Raw genomic sequence first — 21,787 nt, 5'->3', positions numbered from 1 at the left:
GGAGCAGACAGGGCTTGCTGTGGGAGTGCCAGCTCCCTGTGAGTCAGCCCTGCTCCTGGCTCCATGCTCAAAGCAAAAGGAGGATTTCTCTGCTCATTCCCAGCTGGTGGGAGGCACATTTGTCAAGCCACGACACGAGTTTCAGCTTAGGTTGCAGCTTACACGTGAGCGTCGGGCTGAGGGGGAGACCGGCGCTGCGGAAAGATAACATGGACTCAGCAACCCAAAATGGGGGAGGTTTCATTGTTCAGGGACGGCTTTCTGTGATCTTCATGGAAGCTGCCACTTGGAAGGGACCCACAAGGATCATTGAGTCCAGCTCCTGGCCCTGCACGGGACACCCCGAGAGTCACACCACGTGCCTGAGAGTTCGAGATCCTGTGTAACCCGAGCTCAAGGATGATCACAGGACTATTCCAAACTTTCACTGGTATCCTGCCCAGCCTCAGGTTCACCTCGCATCTCTGATCCTTCATGGTACCCAAGTCTGTTTTCTGGACCATCTCTTGTGAAAGGCCACTCACAAACCTGCTTTGCCTTTTGTTATTCCTGCTTTTTTTCTTCTGTGCACGTCCTTTGTTTTTAGTGCAGGGTCAAGTACTCACAGAGGTCACTCTTCCAGAAGGGAGGACCAGTCCTACATGCTTGCTTGACCATCAGATGACTCTAATTCATCAATCATACACATATCCTCTGTTGTTACTTAAAAAGGAGGAGGGAAAGTTCTGTAGGACTAAAACATTATATTTCAGTGTATCTCTGTAAATTCTAAGCTGGAGAAAAAGAGCTGAGTTTCACTCAGTGGTTAACTTCAGGAAAAATAAATTTAGGGATTTAGATGCTCTGTTTCAACCTATTTTGTAAGTAGTGAATGTGGGACTGTACTTTATACCAATACATACTTCTCTCTAAAAGCTTTTTCAGTATTAGCTTATTCTAATATAAAAATAAACTATTTCTTCTAAAAATGTGTTCAGTTTCTCTTACATGAATATGATTTATTAGACCATTTCAAGTTCTGAAAATCTCTGAGGTCGGAACAGGAAAATCTATTCGCGGCTTTTTTCCACAACTCTAAGTTACAAAGACTTTTTCTTGTATATTTGCCCTTATCTACAGAATGCTCATATATTCTTTTCTAACAAAGGACTTAGAGGTTTTAGAGGAACAGATCTCTTCTGGCAAGGAGCAATTACCCTCGGGAGATGGGTGCTGTACAAGTTAGAGAGTGCAATGCAAAGTCAGATCCATTCTACTAGTGGTTTGTTGGGTTCCACTACTGGCTGTCTCACTGCTTTATAGTTGTGGCACAGGGCTGTAAAAAAGGCTCATTACAGTAATTTCAATCAGACAGTTATTTTTGATTGCCTCCAGTCTTTTCTGGGTCCCACAGTTACGGATGCACTGTGAGGCTGAAAACAACTGAAACTGTGATCCAAGGGAAAACAGAGCTGAACATCAAAGTAAAGACAAACAAAACTAAAGGGAAGGAAGAAGAGAAGAAACTAAGCACACAGAAGGCAGCTGCCTTTTAGAGTTAATGACGATAGACTGGAATTCATTTCTTACATGCCACTTGAAAGCTGCTTGATAATTATAAAAATATTTATAGACCAAGTTGACTTCCTTTGCTTATTCTTGGGAGACTGCAGATGGTGTATTCTTTAGGCAGCTTTGCCTGTCTGCTAGAAACCTCACTATGTTTTGCAAGTTTTCAAGTTTCTCTACTAAAGAGCCTAAACCTGATCAAGAGCCTGTGCTGCCAGGTACTGCCAAGTAATTCACAGTGCTGCAAGTACTGCCAAGTAATTGAAACAGAGTATTCACTGTAATATACTTTCTGACCTAATTTCTCTGTGGGACGCAAGCATTACAGATCATTATCTTTCCACTTGCAGACAGAGTTGCTAGGTGTTGCAGCAGATACTGTCATCAAGATCAGGCTAGGCACTGTAAGCATCACTTTACCATATGGGGTATTCTCTGTGGCATTCCCTCTGGATGCACAGAATTGCCACTGCACGAAAGCATTAAGAGTATTTGCATTCACTAAATGTGTTCAGCAAAGCAAGTCAAAGTGACTAAAACTAGATTCCTAAATCCACAATAATCTCTGCAGTGCAAGCAACTTGTCCATGTTACTGACTTAGCTTTCTTCTTCCAGCTCAATCTTAGTTTATCTGTTGATTTCAGCTGCACCTGACTCTTGTTGCAGACTTTTAGAGGCCAGATTTATTCCACCTGTCTTTGGTCCTTTTAGTAGTGATACAGCAGCAAGAAGCAAGAGTTGTTCAAGGCTCTTCTGTAATCAGCAGGGAGAAGCTGGAATCTCTGCAGGGTAATTAATATCTTGGCTGTTGTAAAATTGCTCTGGGGAAGTACCTTTCCAGCTCTGATAGCCACAGAGGGAGCCTGTGGTGGGTAGGTTTCTGACTTGGGTGCTACAGAGAAACTTGAAAACTGGTAAGAAGTGCTTGAATGTTCTTTTACTTGAAATATCTTAGTACATGTGTTGGCTTCGATTTAGGCATAAAATGCTTGTTTCTTGATCTTTGGTGTGTAAATAACTTGGAAAATCATAATCCTATGTAAATCTCTAATGCTTTTGGGGTACTTAACTAAGTCTTATGGCTACCTTACCTGAAATTGCTGGAAGGAAGCATGTTTACTTGCCCAGATGTCTGGCATTTTTACTGAATTTCTGCTTTCTTTCTATAATGATTTTGTCTCTGTCTCAAACCTCTTCTTATTTAACTTCCCTTGTGCACACCATGTCATTAGTATACCTCAATTCAGTTATACACTAGGAAAATGGAGCATTAGGCACAACTATACTTTTGAACCACTCTAAGGAATTAACTGGTTTTATTGTGTTTTATTGTTAGCATAGGGTCTTGTTAAGTGAGATTGTCACACCACTGCATATGCACTTAATTATTTTAGAATTAAGTTTACTTTGGTTCTGACTATACTTTTTGAAGAGAAACTATTTATCAGTCGCTGCGAATGCAGTCCTTTGCAGCACTTTCTTTCTATTTAACACTTCCGGTATTAGGAAATAGTGTCTTCTTGTAAAAACAAAACAAAAAAAAAGCACTAAAAAAACCTGACAAAGGCCACGTGTCAATACATGGGAATGATATCACGAATCTTTCAAGAAAAGCAGCTGGTTTGTATTAATCTGCAAGGATAAATCACTTTCAGATCATAAAAAATTGAGCAACTCTACAAGGAAGCCCTGATTTTCTTCTTAGTGAATCTGAATGCGTTTTCAGTAAATTCTAGTTACCTCATAGAGAGACTTGGAAGACCAATATCAAAATAATGAGTTATTCATAAATTGGATATGTTAAACGCATCCTGACAACCAGCAATAAAAGTAAATTATTTATTTTCTAGAGAGAACATGTTGTAACAGCCTCCTCCCCCAGTTAAGAAATCCATTAAACTCCTTGGTGTATAGTCAATTAGATCACTTCTATGCTAAGATACTCCCATTTCTAATAAAGAGTAACTGGAAAATGTAAAAATATATTTAATATAATCCTATTAGTTTCTTAGAATGGTTTGATAGGCATGCAATTTCTTAAAGCCCTGTTTAACTTTAAAAGCTTCAAGCATGCCTATAATTAAGAGATGAGCAGTTCTTTCATCGCAACAAGCTATAAAAAGACCCCTCAGCTACAACTGTAATGCAGATGCTGTAATGAAACCAGAACACAATGAGTGAAGTAGGGGAGGGAGAGGCTGAGAGCCACATTCAGTAAGGGCTTTTGAAATTTAAAAAAAAAAAAAAAGTGTACTTTATAACCATTAAAACAAGGACTCAAAAAAGAGTGTAGGAGTGAGAAGGAACGTGGCTGAGAAGGACAGTGAAAAACAGGGAGCCCACAAGCTGACTTCTTTTACATAAAATAAAAGTGGTAATTTGGAATGATGATTTGGAACTGAATGATGACAGGACACTTTTGCTTTAAGTAATTGTTGCATATCCCGAGGAGAAGCAGAGGCTCAAAGGTCTGTGTTTATCTTTCTGCACATAATGTCTGCCTTAACACAATACCTCGTGTATTGTCAGTGCTTTACGAGACCTTGTGTGTAAATGACAGAATTAAGGTGAACAGATAAGAGATAATTATAGTGAGATGTGTGTCACATGGAGCTTTGCACCCACAGTGGTTTTCACAGACCTAAATAAATTGATTTAAAACTGGTTTTAATTACACTGGTAGGACAGCTGTGTGCTGATAGGGCATCAGTTTCTGTGTCTTGACATAGCCAAGGGGCTCTACGCGTGTGTGATCTACTTACACATTATGCAATGCATAGGTGTGTTAACATAATCAACTGATTGAGGTAGTGAGGCAAGTCTGAAAACCAAAACAAAATCATAAAAAAAGAACCAGATTCTCCTTTCCTTTAGACTGAGATGGTTGAAAATGTCTAATGTAATTTAGGACTCATGCTGCTGTCTAGAAAAAAATCGGCCGACAAACTTATTATGTGAGAAATAATTTTGTATTTTAAACAGTGGAACAGTATGAAGTGGAAGGATATTATTAAGGAAAAAAAAAAAAAATCCAAACCCCAGAGCGTTGATAACAGATATCTCATAAGTTCAGAAACTATTTTGTTAGATGTGCCATTTTAGGGACATTTGTTTGTACCTCCATTTCTGAAGTACAAATAGAACCGTCTCTAGCTTTGATTGTATTTGGTTGTTTTAAAGTTTTAAGTTAGTGTTGTAAGGATTTGCAGCAGGTATATGTATGAAGTAGTTTTAAAGATGTCAGTTATATACTTACTCACGTTTCCACTCTTGTTTAGACTTCCAGTGTATTAAGTCACTACGTGATCCATATCCACACCATAACCTCAGTGGAACAGAGGCTTTTACTCTCTTTGAAGAAAGAGAAATGGATTTCATATCAGGACCAGCTGTAACACCAGTAAGTTCACTTTTTCTCTGAGAAAGACCTTTTTCCAATGGATACAAATCCTAAGTGGCCATTTTGCTAGTACTTGTTTATATTTTCTCTACTCCACTGTGATGTGGAGTTATAATTTCAGCAGAAAAGCTGACTAAACAAGCACTGCCCAACTGAAAAAGCAAATGTCAGCTGCTTTTATGGTGGACTCTGCTGTTTATAAACACTAATGTCAACCTTCTGGTCAAAATGCATCTGCACTAATTTAGTTTTTCAGAATGCGTTTCTTCAGAGCACAGCACAAGGCTTCTGCACAGTAGATTGCTGAACTAATGCTCAAACTTTATACTGAAAGCTGGAAAAGTTGGTACAAAGTGATCCTTTATTTTTAGCTCTTGTTATCAAAATTTTAATCTTTAACCTGTTTTAGTAACATTTACTTAAATGCATTTTGCCTGTGAAGTAATCCCCTCTAAACTGTGAATGTTCTCTCTCTGTCTAAGGCTGTTTGCTTTATTTCTGGCTGTTGGCAACACAGAAGTTCCTCAGGAGGGGGGATGTGTTGGCACAGTCAGTATTGGTTTTAGGGATGATGAAGCCAAACCACAGGGTTTGTGTGCAGCACCAGCCCTGAGCCCTAAGGAACCATGGAATTCACCTTGGTTTTGCTTAGCTGAAGTCTTTGCCTTTATTGCTAAATAATAAAGGGGTTAGGGAGCCCGAGGGCCATGCAGGGTCAAGCAAGCTGGGTTCCTGTGCTCAGTCAGCACATACATTCTGTGCTCAGCTTCGGGCAGCCCCACTTGGCTTTTCCTCAGCTTTAGTTTGTCAGAGAGCTCCTTTCAGAAACAGGGTGCAAAAGGGACGGTGGATAGCCCTGCATGGGGTATGGCTCAACAGCTTTTATATGCACTGGTCTGTGGGTGCAGTCAGAGAGTCTGGTAGGAAAAGGAAATGCAAACCAATGTGAAGGCAAACAGAGTAAGAGATACTAAGTGAGCTTGGTTAGGCATTGTTTCCTTTTCTAATGTCTGATTAGAGTAACTGACTCGTAATTTTTGAGTAAGGTGATGTTGCTTTCCATTAAAGACTTACCTAATGTGTGCGTTATTTCAGGTGTCTTGGCAAACTTTGTGGAATGAAAATCTTAACCAGGGAGTACTGCTCGAGTCCTGATATGCCAGCTGCCTGAACACAGGTCAGGACACTCCACGAGTCTCTCCCCCATGAAAGCATTTGTTTTGGGAGCTGCCATGAGAAGTACTCATTTAAGCAAAGCATCTTGATTATTGCTAAGTGTTATCCAGAACTTCCATGGCATGTGTGAGGGCTTGGAAGCAGGGCTGGAGACTTGAAGAAAAAATGTAACTCTCTAACAATGACTGTGTTGATAGAATTTAGGATGTGTGACCTTGCTGGTAAGAAGTTAAATTCCCTTAAAGAGCAGGACAGTGGGTTGGGAAGGTATGCTGAGGAACACGCACACCACAAGCTTCAGCTACTCTAACAGCTATGTAATTTCAGGTTTTCCTTTGCCTTGATGGGCACAAATCCAACAGTAGTGTCCAGGCAAAGGTAAGCTCAGGGGTACAATGGCTGGAAGGTGTCTGGAAATTCCAGGTGAGTCATGAGAAGCACAACTGCCTTATTAGTTTTTTATTTTATATAATCTGAATTCTTTATGGAGCACTTTTTGGATAGAGTTTCCAAAGCCATTATTTTCTCTGCAGTGGCTTGAGAAACACCTACAACTAAACATTTGGTCTTCTAGAAATCAGAATCTATCTCTATGGGAAATCTCAAGGACTCTCTACCCCAGACAGAGGTAGTTTGGGGAAAGCATATGTGGAGGCAAAGCTGGGTTTTGTATGGAAATGTTAACAACTTTGATGAGGATATAAAAGATGTGTATCTAGATGGGGAAAAAAAGTAACATAAAAGGGTCTGAGAGCAGGATCTGCTCTCCCTTTACTGAGGCTATAATGTACAAAAATACTACAATGATTAAAAAGAGACAGTAACAATTTTTGGGTGCAGATAGATATGGAATACAGTAACATCATAGATGACCCCAGCATGTGGTGAAGAAAAATACTAAGGATGTTTTATTTAGTTCTTTCCTACCTGCCATTGCTTGATAGGACATTTCTCCCTTTCCTAAGTGTTCTTTAAATTTCACATAAAAGAACATGTGCTTTTGTCAGTTACTTTCATTTTCAGAGAACAATCACTGTACCCCTGGACAGTATTTCTTCTCCCCCAAAAAAGCCAGGATGTGCTTTTGGTTGCAAGGATCAACAGAAATTTATGTCAGCTGCATGAAAACATACTACAAAAGACTCATTTTGCCATGTAGACAATATCTTATAAAAGAAAGGCACAGCATGAAAATTGTGGGAACACCATACAAATAAAAACCCATTAAATGCTGATTGGAACGGGAATTCTTCATTTATACTGCTATAAAAAATGCATGAAATGTAAACTAAGACAATGTAAGGGTGCACCCAACTTTATTCATAGTTTTAAATAAAGAGATGGTTTGGGAAGATTTATTAATTATGCAAGTCAGACCATTATTTGAATAGATTCTCTGGTTATCCATATTCACTGACTACCCAATTTTCTTACTTCGAAGAAGCAGCAATGTCTTCTGTAAAACCATGTGGACTCAGAATAAGATTTTTGTGCTCGGAATACAACTTCAACGTTTCTGAAAGGTGTTTATTGCAGATATAGTGACTGTTTGCTTTACAATCATTTCCAGTATGCAAAGTTTCATTGTATAGTCAGTATGTCTTGTCAAGGAAGCCAGAGCAACAAAAGCTAAATATTTTTTTATTATTAAATATTTTAGAGTAATACAAAAATAAAGTACCAGCATAATTTAATTTACAACAGGGGGGGAAAAAAAAAGCAGCCATATTATACTTGACCTTTAGTTGTAATCTAGACACAGAAGTGTCCATTTAACTAAACTTAAAAAACCCCAACCCCAAAAATCCTTGATTCATTTACACACGAGGTTCTCTGGTTTTCTTCTCTTCCACTGTGGAATTAAAGTATAGCCCCCTTTTGGAAATGTAGTTAGTTGGTTAGATCACGGATCCTGGTTTTTGGATCATCCATTCTACACAGTCATGTTACCACTACCAGATCCAAGAGTCCAGCATTTTAGCAGATACACAACAGTGATGAATCTCGTATTTTAAGAACACAACACATCCAGTCTGCCCAAGCAAAGTCCTTGAGGGTCACAAGGAACATCAAAGCAATGCTTGGTGGTTTAGACTGTAGGATGAGCCTAAGCAGAACAAAAAATGTTTCTCAGTAACAGGTTATTGAAAAAAACCCCAAGCCAAAAAAACCCCAAGCCCTCCACCAAATGCTAATATGTAAGAGGCATTGTGGTTGCTCCTGATAAAAATTTAGTGAAATACCAGTTTGAAATGTTAGAACACTTGGTGCAAAAAAAAGTAGGTTTCTCCTAAAGCATGCTGGATCCTTCCAAGTCACACCCAGGGCTTCCATCCGGGAAAGAGACGGCTCAGATTTTTAGGGTCCATGGCCTGTTGTATGAGGAGGTTTACCTGCCCTCCCACACTGAGCACTGTGCCCTCCTCAACACCTTTCAGCTTCTCCTGAAGTCTCATCAGAACACGCTCAGCCACCTTGTTAAAACTCTGGTCATCACTGCTGGCAGAATAAGAAAAGAAAAACAGATGCTGTAGGTACGGCTCCTGAACAACATCCAGCGAGAAAACCATAAAGCAAGGCAACAGTGCAGCAAGAGGAGGGTAAGAAAAAAATCTTGCACCTGGCTTTTCTTTTAGGTTCTTGTGGATCAGTACCAAGTGTAGAGCTCATGTCAGCCTCATCCTCTGGCCTCTGCTGCAAATACAAAGCTTTCAAGGGGTTCATGGTCCAGTCAAAAAGAGGATCATAGAGCAGCACCTACACAGTAAATAAACCTCTTTTTAATTTCAGCTGTTAATTACAGCTAGTTCAGTGTCTTAGTACTGCTGGAAATGCTCACATTAACCACAATATTAAGAAAGTTAGTGTTTTATTTTAGTTTTCTTTTTAATCAGTAGAATTGGGCTAAATTGCTTAGTAGATGATCCAACAACAAAACTGCTTCTGATCACTTGCAGGTATTTGTGCTGTTCATCCTTCACAAAGTTTTGCCATCAGTCCCACCTCAGCAGTGAATAGGACATTTTTTAATACATTGATAGGCACTAAAGAGAATTATTAGCTTTTAATGAACAGTATAACCTGCTTTGAAAAATCAGTTTAATTCTCTTCTACGTGACTTATGTGACTTACCTCTACAATAGTCAACAAAGCTTCTTGAGAATTTCTCATAACAGCCATTGTTTTCTCACAGCATCTAGAAAATATTTTACAGTATTTTAAGTTGTTTTTGGCAAAATGAAATGGTATTTTTGTAATTTAAGTAATGGATATTTGTACTCTACTCAAAGTTTAATTTCTAACGCAGGAGTAACCTCTCTGATATTTTTACTTTGAAAAAAAAAAAAAAAAAGAGAAATTTAGACATGTAAAACCAAGAGAAGACTGTAGTTCACCGATTATTATTTCTCTGTGGAAAGGGATGACCTGTTTCACTGAAATATTTTGATATGCAGAATTAACCACTGAGTTAACAGTGCCTGTTAGGGTGTGCCACGATGGCAGAATTGCTTGGCTGGATGAAAACATGAGCCAGGGGTGCTCTGGAACACATTGGAGAATCTTGGGAGGGCTGTTTTCCATGAAGTGAGCAAATCCAGCAGCGAGACTATAAGCAATTTCTGAAATCTCCTCAATGACTTTTGACACACTAGTGGTTATCTGCATTCACTCCCAAGCAAACTAAGCTCCTGGAAGGAATGCCAAACTATCCTATGGGACAGGTACCTCTGTGAAAAGAGGGATCAGGCCTCCGGTCTCCCTCAGGACAGGAACACACACACCAAAGGTAACTGAGCACACTCACAGCCAAAGACTTGTTTACCACTTACACCTGTGGCTGGCTGAGGCAGAAACAGCATCTGCACCAGCGCCTTTGATGCTCTTATTTAGCTCAGCCGGAGCCCAACAATTCATGGTTTTCTGCATCGTGGTTTCAGAAGCAATACCAAACTGTGAGTTTGACAGCATCATCTTGAGACTAGACGTGGAAGTGACTGCTCCTTCATGGGACAAAGGTGTACTAGGAACTAATTATTAACCTTAATTGCTGCCTTAGAAAGACAACACCTACACCATGTACTTTTTTAAAGACATGAAATTTGGGGGTTGCAAGTATTACTTCACGAACATCATCAAAGTCTGGAATGAGAAATATCCAGCTTTTTAGGAATCCCTTGGGTCATTCACAAGGTAGGATGAAGGTTGGCAGAAACTCAGCTCATTTGGGATTTTTTCTGTTCTGCAGTCCAGATTACGAGATTTATATTTTGTACTTGCAAAGTAATATAAAATATATGATCCAAAAGGGGAAAAATACTCCAAATCACTTATATAAAACGAAACAGAAATTAAGAGTCAAAACAAATTGGTTCAAAGACATACACAGTTCTGACAGGAAAAATCATTCTAAATCAACAGTTAGCTGCGGAGCCTTTGGAACCACTGAGCCCACAATTCCACAAGAGGCTGACAATAACCAATCAGCAAGTGAACAACATGAAACACTGAACAAAAATAATGAACTTGCAGCTGATTATATAAATAGGAGCAAAGGAGTTAAAGGTCAGAATTTAGGTTTGGATGTTACCAGCAGAAATCTGAGCCCCCTCTCAAGCATCAGAACTATTTACCATGTAACAATCACAATGCTGAAGTACTCTGCTGCCTCCTTACCCCCGTGCAATTCAGGAGCACTCACCTTCGGAAGACGCCTTCCACGCCGGTGATCCCCATTCCATCCACAATGTCCCTGGTTAACCTAAATGGAACAGTCTCCGGTGTGGGAAGGATTTTGCCTTGCTCAAAAGCAACCCCTAAATTAAAGGATAATAAAAGTTAAAAAAAAAAAAAACAAGTTAAAGTAAAGAAAAGTTTAAGTTCTCTTGCTGTCCTACTTACCCAGATCTATATGCACCAGTTCTGCTGTTTGCTCATCTATCAAGATATTCTGAACGTGTCTGTCTCCAAGTCCAAGAATGTAGCCAACTAAAACAAAAATGTAAGTGCTGAAACCATGTCATAAAAAACCACAGAAAGCCTAAGAAAGATTATTGGTGTAATTGTAACATGAAAAAAATTAGAAGTGAGAATATTTCTTCCCTCATATAGAGATATTGCCCAAGGAAAGAGCAAATGCCATTCCACAAATCCAAAAAGAAAATGTTGACAGAATGAAATTGCAAAAAGGTTATTCTTGTACAGATGTGCATTGTTTTACTTACTCCACAGGTTTCTTTCCCATTTCTACTTGTAGAGCAAAGTTTATCAAACAATATTTCAGCAATATTAAAAGCAGATGCATAATAAAATCAGGTTTTGTTATTATTACTATCATTAGCAAACCCCCCAACACAACAACTTTTGTCTAAGTCAGTTTTGAAAATCTCCAGCAATCCAAATTATAAAATCTTTAATGTAAGCCTATTTCAGTGCTTTTTCTGTCCTTAAATGTAGAAAAATTCCAAACCACATTTCCCTTACTGCAATTTACACCTGTTACTGTTTTTATTAGCTAAAGGACATGGACAGCAGTAGCATTTCCTACAAAAATCTTTCATCTGAATTGTAACAAACTGCAGATTTACTTTTTTTTTTTTTTCAGTAAAAAGGGAGTGTGCCAACATGCTACCTTCTAAAATGGGATCTACTGCAATGTATACAATCTACTAACAAATGTCTTCCAGAGACTCAGAACAGAACTGAGTCATCCAAAAAATATCCACAGTACTTACATGTAAGTACTTCTTTATTATGTTGGGAAAATCAAAGGAAATATCCCAGAGCTTAAATAATCATTTCAGCCATGGATAATAATGCCAGTACAAAGACAGTAAAAGACTGAGCTTTTCAACTCAGTTAAAGCATCAGAGTCTACATGTGAAATGAGTAAATGTTAAACCGAAACAACAGAAATAAAGTCAGGTTAAAAAAACCCCCAAAACTACCAGAATCTAAGAAAGCAAACTGCTATACTAACAAAGAAACACAGAATTTCATCCTTCCTTCTGCAGCAAAAATGGAGGCGTGGAGGAACAAATTAGAAATCTTAATTACAAAACTAATGCTGATGTTCTTGCTGGCCCTTTTCCCCCCTGCTGTGCCTTTTCTGACATGTGACAAAGCAGGACAGCCACTATGTCTGAAATGGTATGAACTCCTTGGCTGTGTAACCTAAATGAGCACTGGAAATAATCCAATACCTATAGAAGATGTAGCCACGCTGCGAGTGTATGCCAATCGTTTTTCAAACCACACAGCTGGGTCCAGGAATTTCTCCATGCAAAAATACCGGAACACAGGCTGAAAATTCTCACAGACTTCCATGAAGATTCTGTATTTCTCTTCAGAATGTTTCTTTTGGGCGTCCTTTAAACACATAAGAAATGTTTTACCCATGACTAATTGCTTCAGAAGAAAATTCTCTCTTCCTTTCTACCCACCTCCCCTCCATCAAATGCTGTTCTCACTTCTTTCTAAGAATTACTGTCTTTTTTGCAGCAATTATTATTGCACTTATCTGCCTTACTAAACAATTCTATTTTCATACACAACTCAGAGACTAAAAAACATGGGAAAAACCACTCCTATTTCCTTGATGCAGCAGGTGCATGTATTTTATAAGCATGTGCAGGTAAATGGAACTTGTTGGGAGACACTTTTCTTTGCACTGCTCTGGTACCTCTGCTTATCTGATGGCCTCATGTCACTGTGAGAAAGTCATTCTCACTCATTCCCATATAAAAGCTCCACAAAGCCAAAATTAAATATACTTTTATCCTGTTACTACTGTAGCAATTTAAAAGGAAATAGATTCTTGCACATTCATGGGTATATAAAGTAACAGGTATACTTGTCTGTAATTTTGTAAACTTATGGTGAGGCGATCTGTGGAAATGAACTAAAAGTCTGAATATCTACTCATTCCATGCCACTGGTTATATTTATTATTAGAAATACCAAAAGTACACTACATAGTCCTCTGTAAGTTCCAAACCCACCCCTCCCCCTCACAAGTAAATATTATGAATCAGCTTTTTTTTGTGTGTTTTTTTTAAAGTTATTTGGACTCACCAGCAGTATTTTATGACACTGGTAATTGGAGTAATCCTTTGGCCTGTATCTCTTGTGAGCTCCTTCCTCGGCATTCACAAGGAACTCTCCGATGGGAGTTGTTCCTGAGCACCACTCCAGAACTCCACTTCTCTGGGAAAGGGGAACCACCTGCAAAAGCAAAACCACGGAGGGGAAGTTATACATGGAGGAGAGTTATACACACCAAACTATGAATACACCTTCTGCAGAGCATGGGTGCACATTTCTGTTCGTTTAAAAAGACAAAGAAGTGAAAACCATGCAGCTGACAACAATGTATCTTCCAAATACGCATGTATACATACAGAAAAATCCACTCAATTCTTTTCTGCCTAATAAGTGCAATGTTTTAGCCCAGAGAACCTTCCACTAGACATGCCAGCACACCCTAATCATTAGCTACTGCCTGTTTCCTTCAAGATTCTTTTCTTATGAAAGTCTCTATCTCATAATGTAACACCCATTCTATTTTTCCCTGCTGTCGCTCATTTTTACAGACATTAAAACCTGAGTCTTACTTGAAAGTTATTCAAAAAATGAGACTTTAACTCCAAGAATTCTTAAAACCATGCTAGCAATTCAGATAAGCACCTTCAGAGATTCCAGAGTGCACATTTCTCATTTGTCAAAGAGAAGAACTTGTACTTCAAGAGTACTTATTCAGAAGTATTATTCACAGCTATTATTATAATCCCAAGTACATAAAAGAGAAAGAGGAAGGAAAAGTTCCTGTTTAAATACATTTTCTGCATTCACAGTAAGAATTTATTGCAATTCTTATTCCCAATTCCAATATTATTTGGAATCATATTGCCAATTCCAAAAAAACCTCCCAGTTCAAATTCTGCATGCAAGGCCCTAGATGGGATTTCTGAATTCAATTGAGGAATATTGCAAGACTAGAATCAATTATTAATTAAGAAATATCACAAGGCAAATTAATGAGAATTCATAAACAAACTTGTATATTCAAGTTTAATGACTTGCCACTTACAGTTTAATGACAGTGCATTACCTAATTTCTTTTCAATTACAAGTTCATATAAAAAAAATCTTTGAAGAGTATTTAAACATATATTGGACATCAAGAAATCTATTTTAATGATTTGAAAAAAAATTAAAGTATAATAAATATATTGTTTATTCCATTCCTTAAGGCACAGTGACTATTTTAATACCACATAAATAAAAATCCTTTTATATTGCTTTTGGGTTAAAAAGAGGAGAAGGGGAAATATGCTTTATCTCTCTGCTGTGGCAGCTGTTCAGGGTTACCTTGTATCTTCGGATATTTAATTTCCTCTTTCGTGTTTCAGTGTTTTGCTGGAGCAATGTATTGCACATCTGGAAAACTTGTTGCATGACAGCATCTTGTCTCAGGTCATCACGCCCCTTCAGCATAAACAGAAAAAGCAGTTAAAAAACTCTTCTCAGCATCCATTTCTTGCTCAGCAAGTAAAAAAATTATTTAAAAAATTGCACAAAACACAAGTTACTTTTCCACAACAACCATTCGCAATAAAATGTAATTAACAGTTGTTTTTTCTCTGTATTTGGTTTTCTGTTAGTGCTCAGCTGCTTAAACAGAATCATCATTAACATAAATCACCTTTCCCTTTTTTTTTTTTTTTTTTTTTTTTTTTTTTTTTTTTTTTTTTTGACAGATGTTATTTGATTCAGGTTTCAACCAATCTACATGTCTTATGGGGGGGGGGGGTGTCTCTTTTCAAAACCAGGTGTTTCATTCACCATTATTCAGCAACCCAGCACACAGGTGAAGCAGCATCAGTTGGCACTGCAGTTCTGAATGCTGGATGCAGATCTAGTGATTGATGCTTCTCTTTAAAGCTTTCAAAACTAACCCATACTTAGCAGCAAAACAGAATTCTCCCAGCAACTGCCCATTGTTTGCATTCAAAGAAAGAATGAAATCAGCTGAATCTAAGGAGAAATAAATTTTTTTTAGAGATTTTTACTTCTATGTGCATACTTTTGATTGCCTCTGAATTGCAAATACTTTTTTATATGGGGAAGAAGAAAGGAGGTATTTAAAACAATATGTTGATGGGTTTTATTTACAGTACACTTCAGGTCACCAGCTGAGACATGACCAGGCAAGTCTGGCAGTTGTCAGGTAAGTACTGGATATTAATTACCTGCACTGCTGAAAAATAATTACAAACATACTTAATATCATTACTTTTTATATTGTATTTCTTATTAATACTTTGCAATTTTGTTTGTTAAAGCATTCCTCAACTGAGAAAACTGACAGGAGAACTTAAAAAAAATATTAAGTGTGAAAAATCTGCTCATGGTACAGAAATGATTCATGAGAAAACTAACAGAAGAACTTAAAAAAAAAATCCAGCATGCCAAGTCTCTGAGAAGTCATTACAACTGACAGAACCCACCTTAACAAGCTGCCTCCTTTCTTTACCATCTGATCCTACACAATCTATTATTTTAGGCAGATTCATGCCTCCTGCTAAACGAAATTCTCGCCTGAAAGAACTTATTGTGACCAGATTTTCATATTGTCCCGTGGGATCCACCTGAAATTAAAAATACATTTAAAATGAATGTACATATTACCTCCATTTCGCTCAGACAGAGCAGTAATAAGCTGTTTGCAAACCTCATTAGCAGCCTATATGCTAAATATTAGTATGTGCACTCCACCACCTACAAGGATACTACCACGAAGGCTATGAAAATATGCTAAGCAAAGGATTTTTTTTTTGATTCCTCATTGGTAGAGGGGATGTGGTGCTGCAGACTTCCACTAAACAAGCTGTGACACAATGTTAGCCTGTCCCAGCTAGCACTGTCCCAGGAAACTGCTCACATATGACTGGGGAGCACGAGGTTTAGCCTAGGCTCAAATGGACCCCATCTACAATCCCAAACCTGCTGCAGGGTACAGCATCAGCCACCCCCTGTATCCCCATCCCCAGAGCAACCCCGCTCAGCCAGCTGTAAGGAAACACTGCCCCAGCAGGCTACATCACAGACCTGCAGCCATTTCAGTCAGTCTGTACTGCAGGAGAAGAAAGGCAAAGAAAAGAACGATCCAGTTGTAGAAAGCAACACCTTGGGGCCAACTGGAGCCCTACGAACAGATGTCACTTAGCATGGGTGGCAACTTCTGGCCACTGAAGTCAAATACTTTAAAGCATTCCCTTGACTTTATAGACACAGCCTGAGAGATTTCAACACGAGGAATTCTGGGTATGCAGCACTTATATTTAGATGCTGGCCCAAAAAGCAACTCCTGAAACTGGGCAGTTTCCCAGGTGGAGCGTGTGGCATTGAGAGGTGAGTGCCTGTGCACCCATCCAGTCAACTGCTTATGCCAATGGGAATGGGTCATTCCCCATTACTGAATGGTAAAAGCACAGGAGCAGCAAGAGAAGAGGCAAGGCTATTGATTTCTCACACCTTTTGTGACATTCAGTGCCTCCCTGAAACCCTGAGTTAGCACCTCCAAGACAGAAGCGTGACACTCCCAGTCCCCCTGTGTGAGTGAGGCAGTTCACTAGATATCACCTTTTGATAACGAGAGACTACTCGGAGGGAACAGTGGCAAAGCTGTCTTTGTGCAATGAACCGCTGTCCAGCACACACAATGCTGGGGATCAAGGTCTTCCAAGGAAACCATCTCACCCTGCACCTCCCACCTGACAAGAAAGTATCCCTGCAGGTGGATCTGTAAAAGCCATGGGAATTGGATGAAGAGATGACTGCCATTACAAAAGCTTGAAGATGATTCCATGCTTCTATGATGATGGTATTATATATTTTTTCAACTTCGGTCACCTTAATTTCCATGGTAGGAACAGCAACATCCTCCAAGTTCTTCAGTTTAATAATTGGCTGGTCAGCTGGAATACTTATTCCTTCTGTAATTAAGAGGAATTAATATTTTTAAATTCAGACCTATAAAAATACACCTGAATTGACAAAACCCAGCTTACATTGCTTTTGAGACCCAAAAACTCACTGCATGCTTTTACCGAGCTGGACACAGGACAATTGGTGATTTCTGGAGGTGCATACTAAGGGATCTGAACCCTACAGTGCAAGTAATTACTACGACTTTTAACCCAGACTACATTCTTTAACTATCAAAAATAGGACACAATGCTAGTACCCTTTTAGCTAAGTATCAGTATTTAGAAATACACTTTTTAATCTGGGAAAATAAAACCTATCTTCATTATTAAAACAAAAAATAGTTTTCCCAAGACTTACTTCTTTGAGATTTCCATGGACTAGAATCTAAATTTGCTAATGTGATATAAGCATCACAAAGTGCTTCGATGTCTCTAACCATACGAGCTCTTCTTTTCCTTACAATATTCATTATAGTGCTAGCAGCTTCCATCCTGTCCTAAAAAACCCAATGGAATACAAACATCAGATCCTGTAAGCTACATTTTTTGCTAATAAACATGCATCATAACATGCAGTCAATTAAGTACAGCTGAGATGTGTCCTATGAAAACAGAGCGAACTGCAGCAATGGGCAGCCCTTTGTGACATGACCTGAAATAATTACAACAAAAATTCTGTGCTGTCTAATCTGAGATAATGAGTAATGTAAAATATTCCTAGGGATGGAGAGGGAACAAACCTGACCAGGCAAAGTGCAAAAAACATGCAAAAATTCTTCAGAAATAAGGACAGGCAGGTTTTTAGTTGTTCTTCCACCATCTGCCTGCTTCTGTTACTTTGTCCCAGCTGAAGAAAAAAATCTTGTACGCAAAGGACAGAAACCTGTCCATGCATTCCTTCTGTGCCTGGCTCTGAGTGAGTTAGTTTAGCATAATCCCACTCCTAAGGGACCACGAAAGAACTACAGATGTGAGAGAAAGGAAAAAAAAAAGCAAAAAAAAAAGTGCCACATAAAAATGCAGTGAAAAAATGTATCAGCACAGGGCAATGACAACCAACCTACAGGACCCCCAGCCTACAGTGATGGGGGAAAGAAGGGGCAATACTTTAGATGTGGAATGATTACAAAGACAGGTTAAACAAAAATGAAGCAAAAACAAGACTAACATGAAACCACAGTTCAGTATTACCTAGCAGCATGGCTTTTAACATATCAAGGACAAAAAGACACACTGCACAAGGCAAATTGATTAGATGGAACACATTAGCACTCAAAGCAGAAAAAATAACCAATTCAGTATGTACTTTCAACAATAAAGCCACTCAGGTCTCTTGCATCTAAAATGCCTTTTACAGAGTGACACATCAGGGACTTCTATCACAAGAGTCTGCAATAATCAGGGCTATTTGTGACACAAAACATTAACCACATTTTGTTTAACCCTGTAATGATCTCTTTCAATAATAATTACCTATGTATGCACAAAAGGGGGGTTTTAATTATTAAAAGTCCTGATTCCCTCCTACTGCTTAAGAGAAGTATGCTAATGAGCTCTATACTAAAATACCCCTTTAGATGTTTTGGTTTTTTTTCATTTTTTATTAAAATTAAAAGACTGAATGTGATTAATAGAAGTTTTTGTAGTCACCACATCAAGCTGGGAGATTTCTTTTGGTGCATTTTTAATTAACTTATTTCTTCTTATTGCATCTGGTTTTGTGAGGAGTTCATCTTTGTTAGCATTAGCCAAAGCTAATATTATAAACAAAGTATGGTGTGGATGATCCAGTGAAATCCGAGACATCAGCTGCCAACAACAGAAAAAGATCCATTATTGAAAACAGTACAGAAGAAAAAAACAATACTTCATTAACATTAAATATACTTTGAATGTTTTTTTCAGTTTTGGAAATACTGTCTAAGCATTAGCTTGTATTTCATCTTAGGAAACTTAAACGTTAAAAAGAAATCTATAGCTGCATAAGACTACTCTTATACTACAAGAAAATCAATTAGGTAGAAATTTAAAAAGTCCCCAATCCTCTTCCCCCACCATACTGATTTGGCATCACTCACTTTTAATACACCCCTATCACTTATGTAACTTGTTTAGCTGTAACTGCCCAGAGGAAGTTGGATACTGTTTAGAAGTAGGCACTACCAAGCCAATCAAGATATCTTTAGATAAGAAAAGCAAAAATTACATCATTCAAAATTTCATGAAATCCTAAACCACCCATCATCTTAGTTCCCATCCGAGCAGCCAGCTGGTACATCAGAGGCAAGAACTTGTACGAAGGGATCTTCTGTGCATTTTTCTGTAGGAGAGAAAGCTCAGTTAGAGAGCTGTACTAAACAACCTGCAAAAACTGCAATAATAATAATAATAAAAATAAAATACATTTTTTAAAAATTAAAAATTATCATGGCCGTGGGATCAAACAGCAGTTTGGTGAGTATCACAGGATCTTGGCCCATGTCTCCTAAATGCTGCAAGTCCTTCACGGGAGTACTATTTTCTATTCTACCTGTCATGGGTTTATACCTGAAAGTATATATAATATAAATAAGAATAATGTACCTAAGGATGTTGAAGATGGGTAGATTCCAAGGTATGTGAAGAACAAGGTGACCACAGTAAACGATCATGAGATATGTTTAATCATACAGACTTGTCAAATTAAAATGCTAATTTAAGTTAAATTAAAATGCATTGAGAGCTACAGGTCTCACTGATGAAAAACTAATTGATAAACAAGGGCAACTGAAACAAGCAAGTTTTTGGGAAAAGTCAAGGAGCTACATAATTCATCTTCTAGAAATACAGGAGAAGGAGAAGAAAGATGGATATTTATTTGTCAAAGCAGTAGGAGAAAAACGGGGCAAACATATACCTTCATCATTTCATTGACTCTATCCACTCCAGAATTTTCAAGCCATAGGGAACAGAGTCGGAATATCCACATATCATGTTCCTCTCCACTCAGCAAACAGCTGATGTAGTTCTCCACTGCTTTACACAAGAAGCGTTTCCGATCCTCGGTCAGGGCTTGTATTGCTCCTTCATCCAGCTCAAGTTCTCGCTGAACCTTCACTGTGTATCTGCATGAACAGATGCCATGTTTAAACAACAAATTATTTCTTCATGATCTCACAGCAAGGCCATCCCTAGGTCTCTCACTTACTAATTTAACATTTTTTAAGTTGTTCTCTATATACAAGCACAGTAAAACACAAAACTAAGAAACTGTATTGTGGGAGCTGCTCCCTTGCTGTATGTGCACACAGACCCACTGCTCTAAGTAAACTTCCGGTCTTCTTGATCTAATCTCAATATTGGTATAAATGAGAATATCCAGTACAGATCATATGAGTAAAGAATTCCATTTCCAGCAGCTGAAGTTCACTTGCAGCTGGCTCTTACTAAATCCTTAAGAATTCTGTATTAAATTTAATTCTACTCTCTCACTGAATGTGTTACAGAGAAAAATCTCAACTCATTTATTTACGCTACGTAACATTTTTGTCAAATAAACTGAATAGATTCAGGGGAATAAACACGAATTCCAGGCCATGACCATCCATACTGTGTCCTCGGCTTAAGGTTGGCCCACCCTATCCATGCCCAGACAATGTCCAGGCACAGTTGAGGAACCATTCTCAACAAGCACTACGGCTCTGCTTTATGGAGAAGAGAAAATGCAGCTGCAGAGAGTGACCCAGGCTGCACCTGCTGCCCAGAGAGCAGAGCTGGAGCCTGTGACAGCTGCACAGGATCCAGTCTCCATTTGAATGCTCACCTGTTGGTCTGAACTCTGCGCTCCCTGATGAGACCGACCTCCTCCTTGGCCTTCTTCAGCAATGCCTGCTTATTTTCAAACTCCGAGGATTTCATGTAATTCTCAATTCGCTGGTACTGGTTATCAGAGAAACGAGCCAAGGAGAGGAAAGCCTTCATCTTTCCTTTCTTCAGCTCATCACTGCTGTCTCCACTGTGGCTTGCAGCAATTTCCACAGCCTAAAGGAGAAATTGCAATAATACTAAGATCAATAGATGAAACTCTATTATCACAGAAAAACAGAATGGTTGAGGCTGGAAGGGACATGGGGAGCTCATCTTGTTCAACTCCCTCCCTGCTCAGGCAGGGTCATCTGTTTCAATAGATTATTTAATATTGCCTGTGGTGGAATAAATATGCACGCAAAATAAATATAACAAGCTAAGTATTTTTCTCCTAAGTGAATTTAATCTTTGAGAAATGATTTGGTGTAAACAGTCAAAAAAGATTATCCTGTATGAAACAGCTTTAATAGCTAGGAATATAGGAAATACTAGGAATTTTCCATGCTTATCTATCTTTTACAGCTATGAGGCATAAAGTTTTAAAATAGTCTTACAGTCTTGTATCACAAGATGGTGAGAAAAAAATATAAGACAGTCCAAAAGTAAAGGAAATTATATATGAAAATCATGGATTCAAATCATCAGTGAAGAAAGCATACAGATAGCAACAGAGAAAGGCAACTATGTTGAGTTTCACAATTAGCAGGAAACAAAGAAATGCAGAGTGGACAAATATTAAGACAAATGTTTCTATTACTGGCTAAGAGTTTAAAACAAAAAAAATACAGTACTTTGAAACATTTGAAACACAAGAACAAGACATTGCAG

The 21,787-nt window shown here is 38.4% G+C and overlaps 1 protein-coding gene and 1 long non-coding RNA gene across 4 annotated transcripts in view; one reads left to right on the top strand and one right to left on the bottom strand.

Annotated features, from left to right (window-relative positions):
- Positions 1 to 2,282: 2,282 nt before the first annotated feature.
- LOC120765569 (uncharacterized) lies at positions 2,283 to 7,739 on the top strand. Its single transcript, XR_005704471.2, has 5 exons — positions 2,283 to 2,463; positions 4,828 to 4,949; positions 6,045 to 6,126; positions 6,453 to 6,548; positions 7,149 to 7,739. It is a non-coding gene; the product is annotated as an uncharacterized LOC120765569 (long non-coding RNA).
- ATM (ATM serine/threonine kinase) overlaps positions 7,382 to 21,787 on the bottom strand; it is a 55,400-nt gene continuing 40,994 nt past the window's right edge. The window contains exons 49-63 of one of the 3 annotated variants that reach the window (XM_040090519.2): positions 20,916 to 21,133; positions 20,010 to 20,217; positions 19,320 to 19,433; positions 18,764 to 18,922; positions 17,472 to 17,610; positions 17,037 to 17,119; positions 15,632 to 15,772; positions 14,493 to 14,609; positions 13,197 to 13,346; positions 12,326 to 12,491; positions 11,025 to 11,111; positions 10,825 to 10,939; positions 9,258 to 9,321; positions 8,746 to 8,882; positions 7,382 to 8,624 (exon numbers count right to left, since the gene is read on the bottom strand). In XM_040090519.2, coding sequence (XP_039946453.1) covers positions 8,441 to 8,624; positions 8,746 to 8,882; positions 9,258 to 9,321; positions 10,825 to 10,939; positions 11,025 to 11,111; positions 12,326 to 12,491; positions 13,197 to 13,346; positions 14,493 to 14,609; positions 15,632 to 15,772; positions 17,037 to 17,119; positions 17,472 to 17,610; positions 18,764 to 18,922; positions 19,320 to 19,433; positions 20,010 to 20,217; positions 20,916 to 21,133 — 2,082 coding nt within the window. In that variant the 3' untranslated portion in view covers positions 7,382 to 8,440. The remainder of the gene's footprint in view (positions 8,625 to 8,745; positions 8,883 to 9,257; positions 9,322 to 10,824; positions 10,940 to 11,024; positions 11,112 to 12,325; positions 12,492 to 13,196; positions 13,347 to 14,492; positions 14,610 to 15,631; positions 15,773 to 17,036; positions 17,120 to 17,471; positions 17,611 to 18,763; positions 18,923 to 19,319; positions 19,434 to 20,009; positions 20,218 to 20,915; positions 21,134 to 21,787) is intronic. The other 2 variants (XM_040090540.2, XM_040090531.2) reach the window with 2 other exon arrangements.

Source organism: Hirundo rustica, chromosome 2 (genome assembly GCF_015227805.2).
Source record: "Hirundo rustica isolate bHirRus1 chromosome 2, bHirRus1.pri.v3, whole genome shotgun sequence".
Classification (NCBI taxonomy): Eukaryota; Metazoa; Chordata; class Aves; order Passeriformes; family Hirundinidae; genus Hirundo; species Hirundo rustica.
This window is presented reverse-complemented; position numbering and strand designations above follow the sequence as displayed.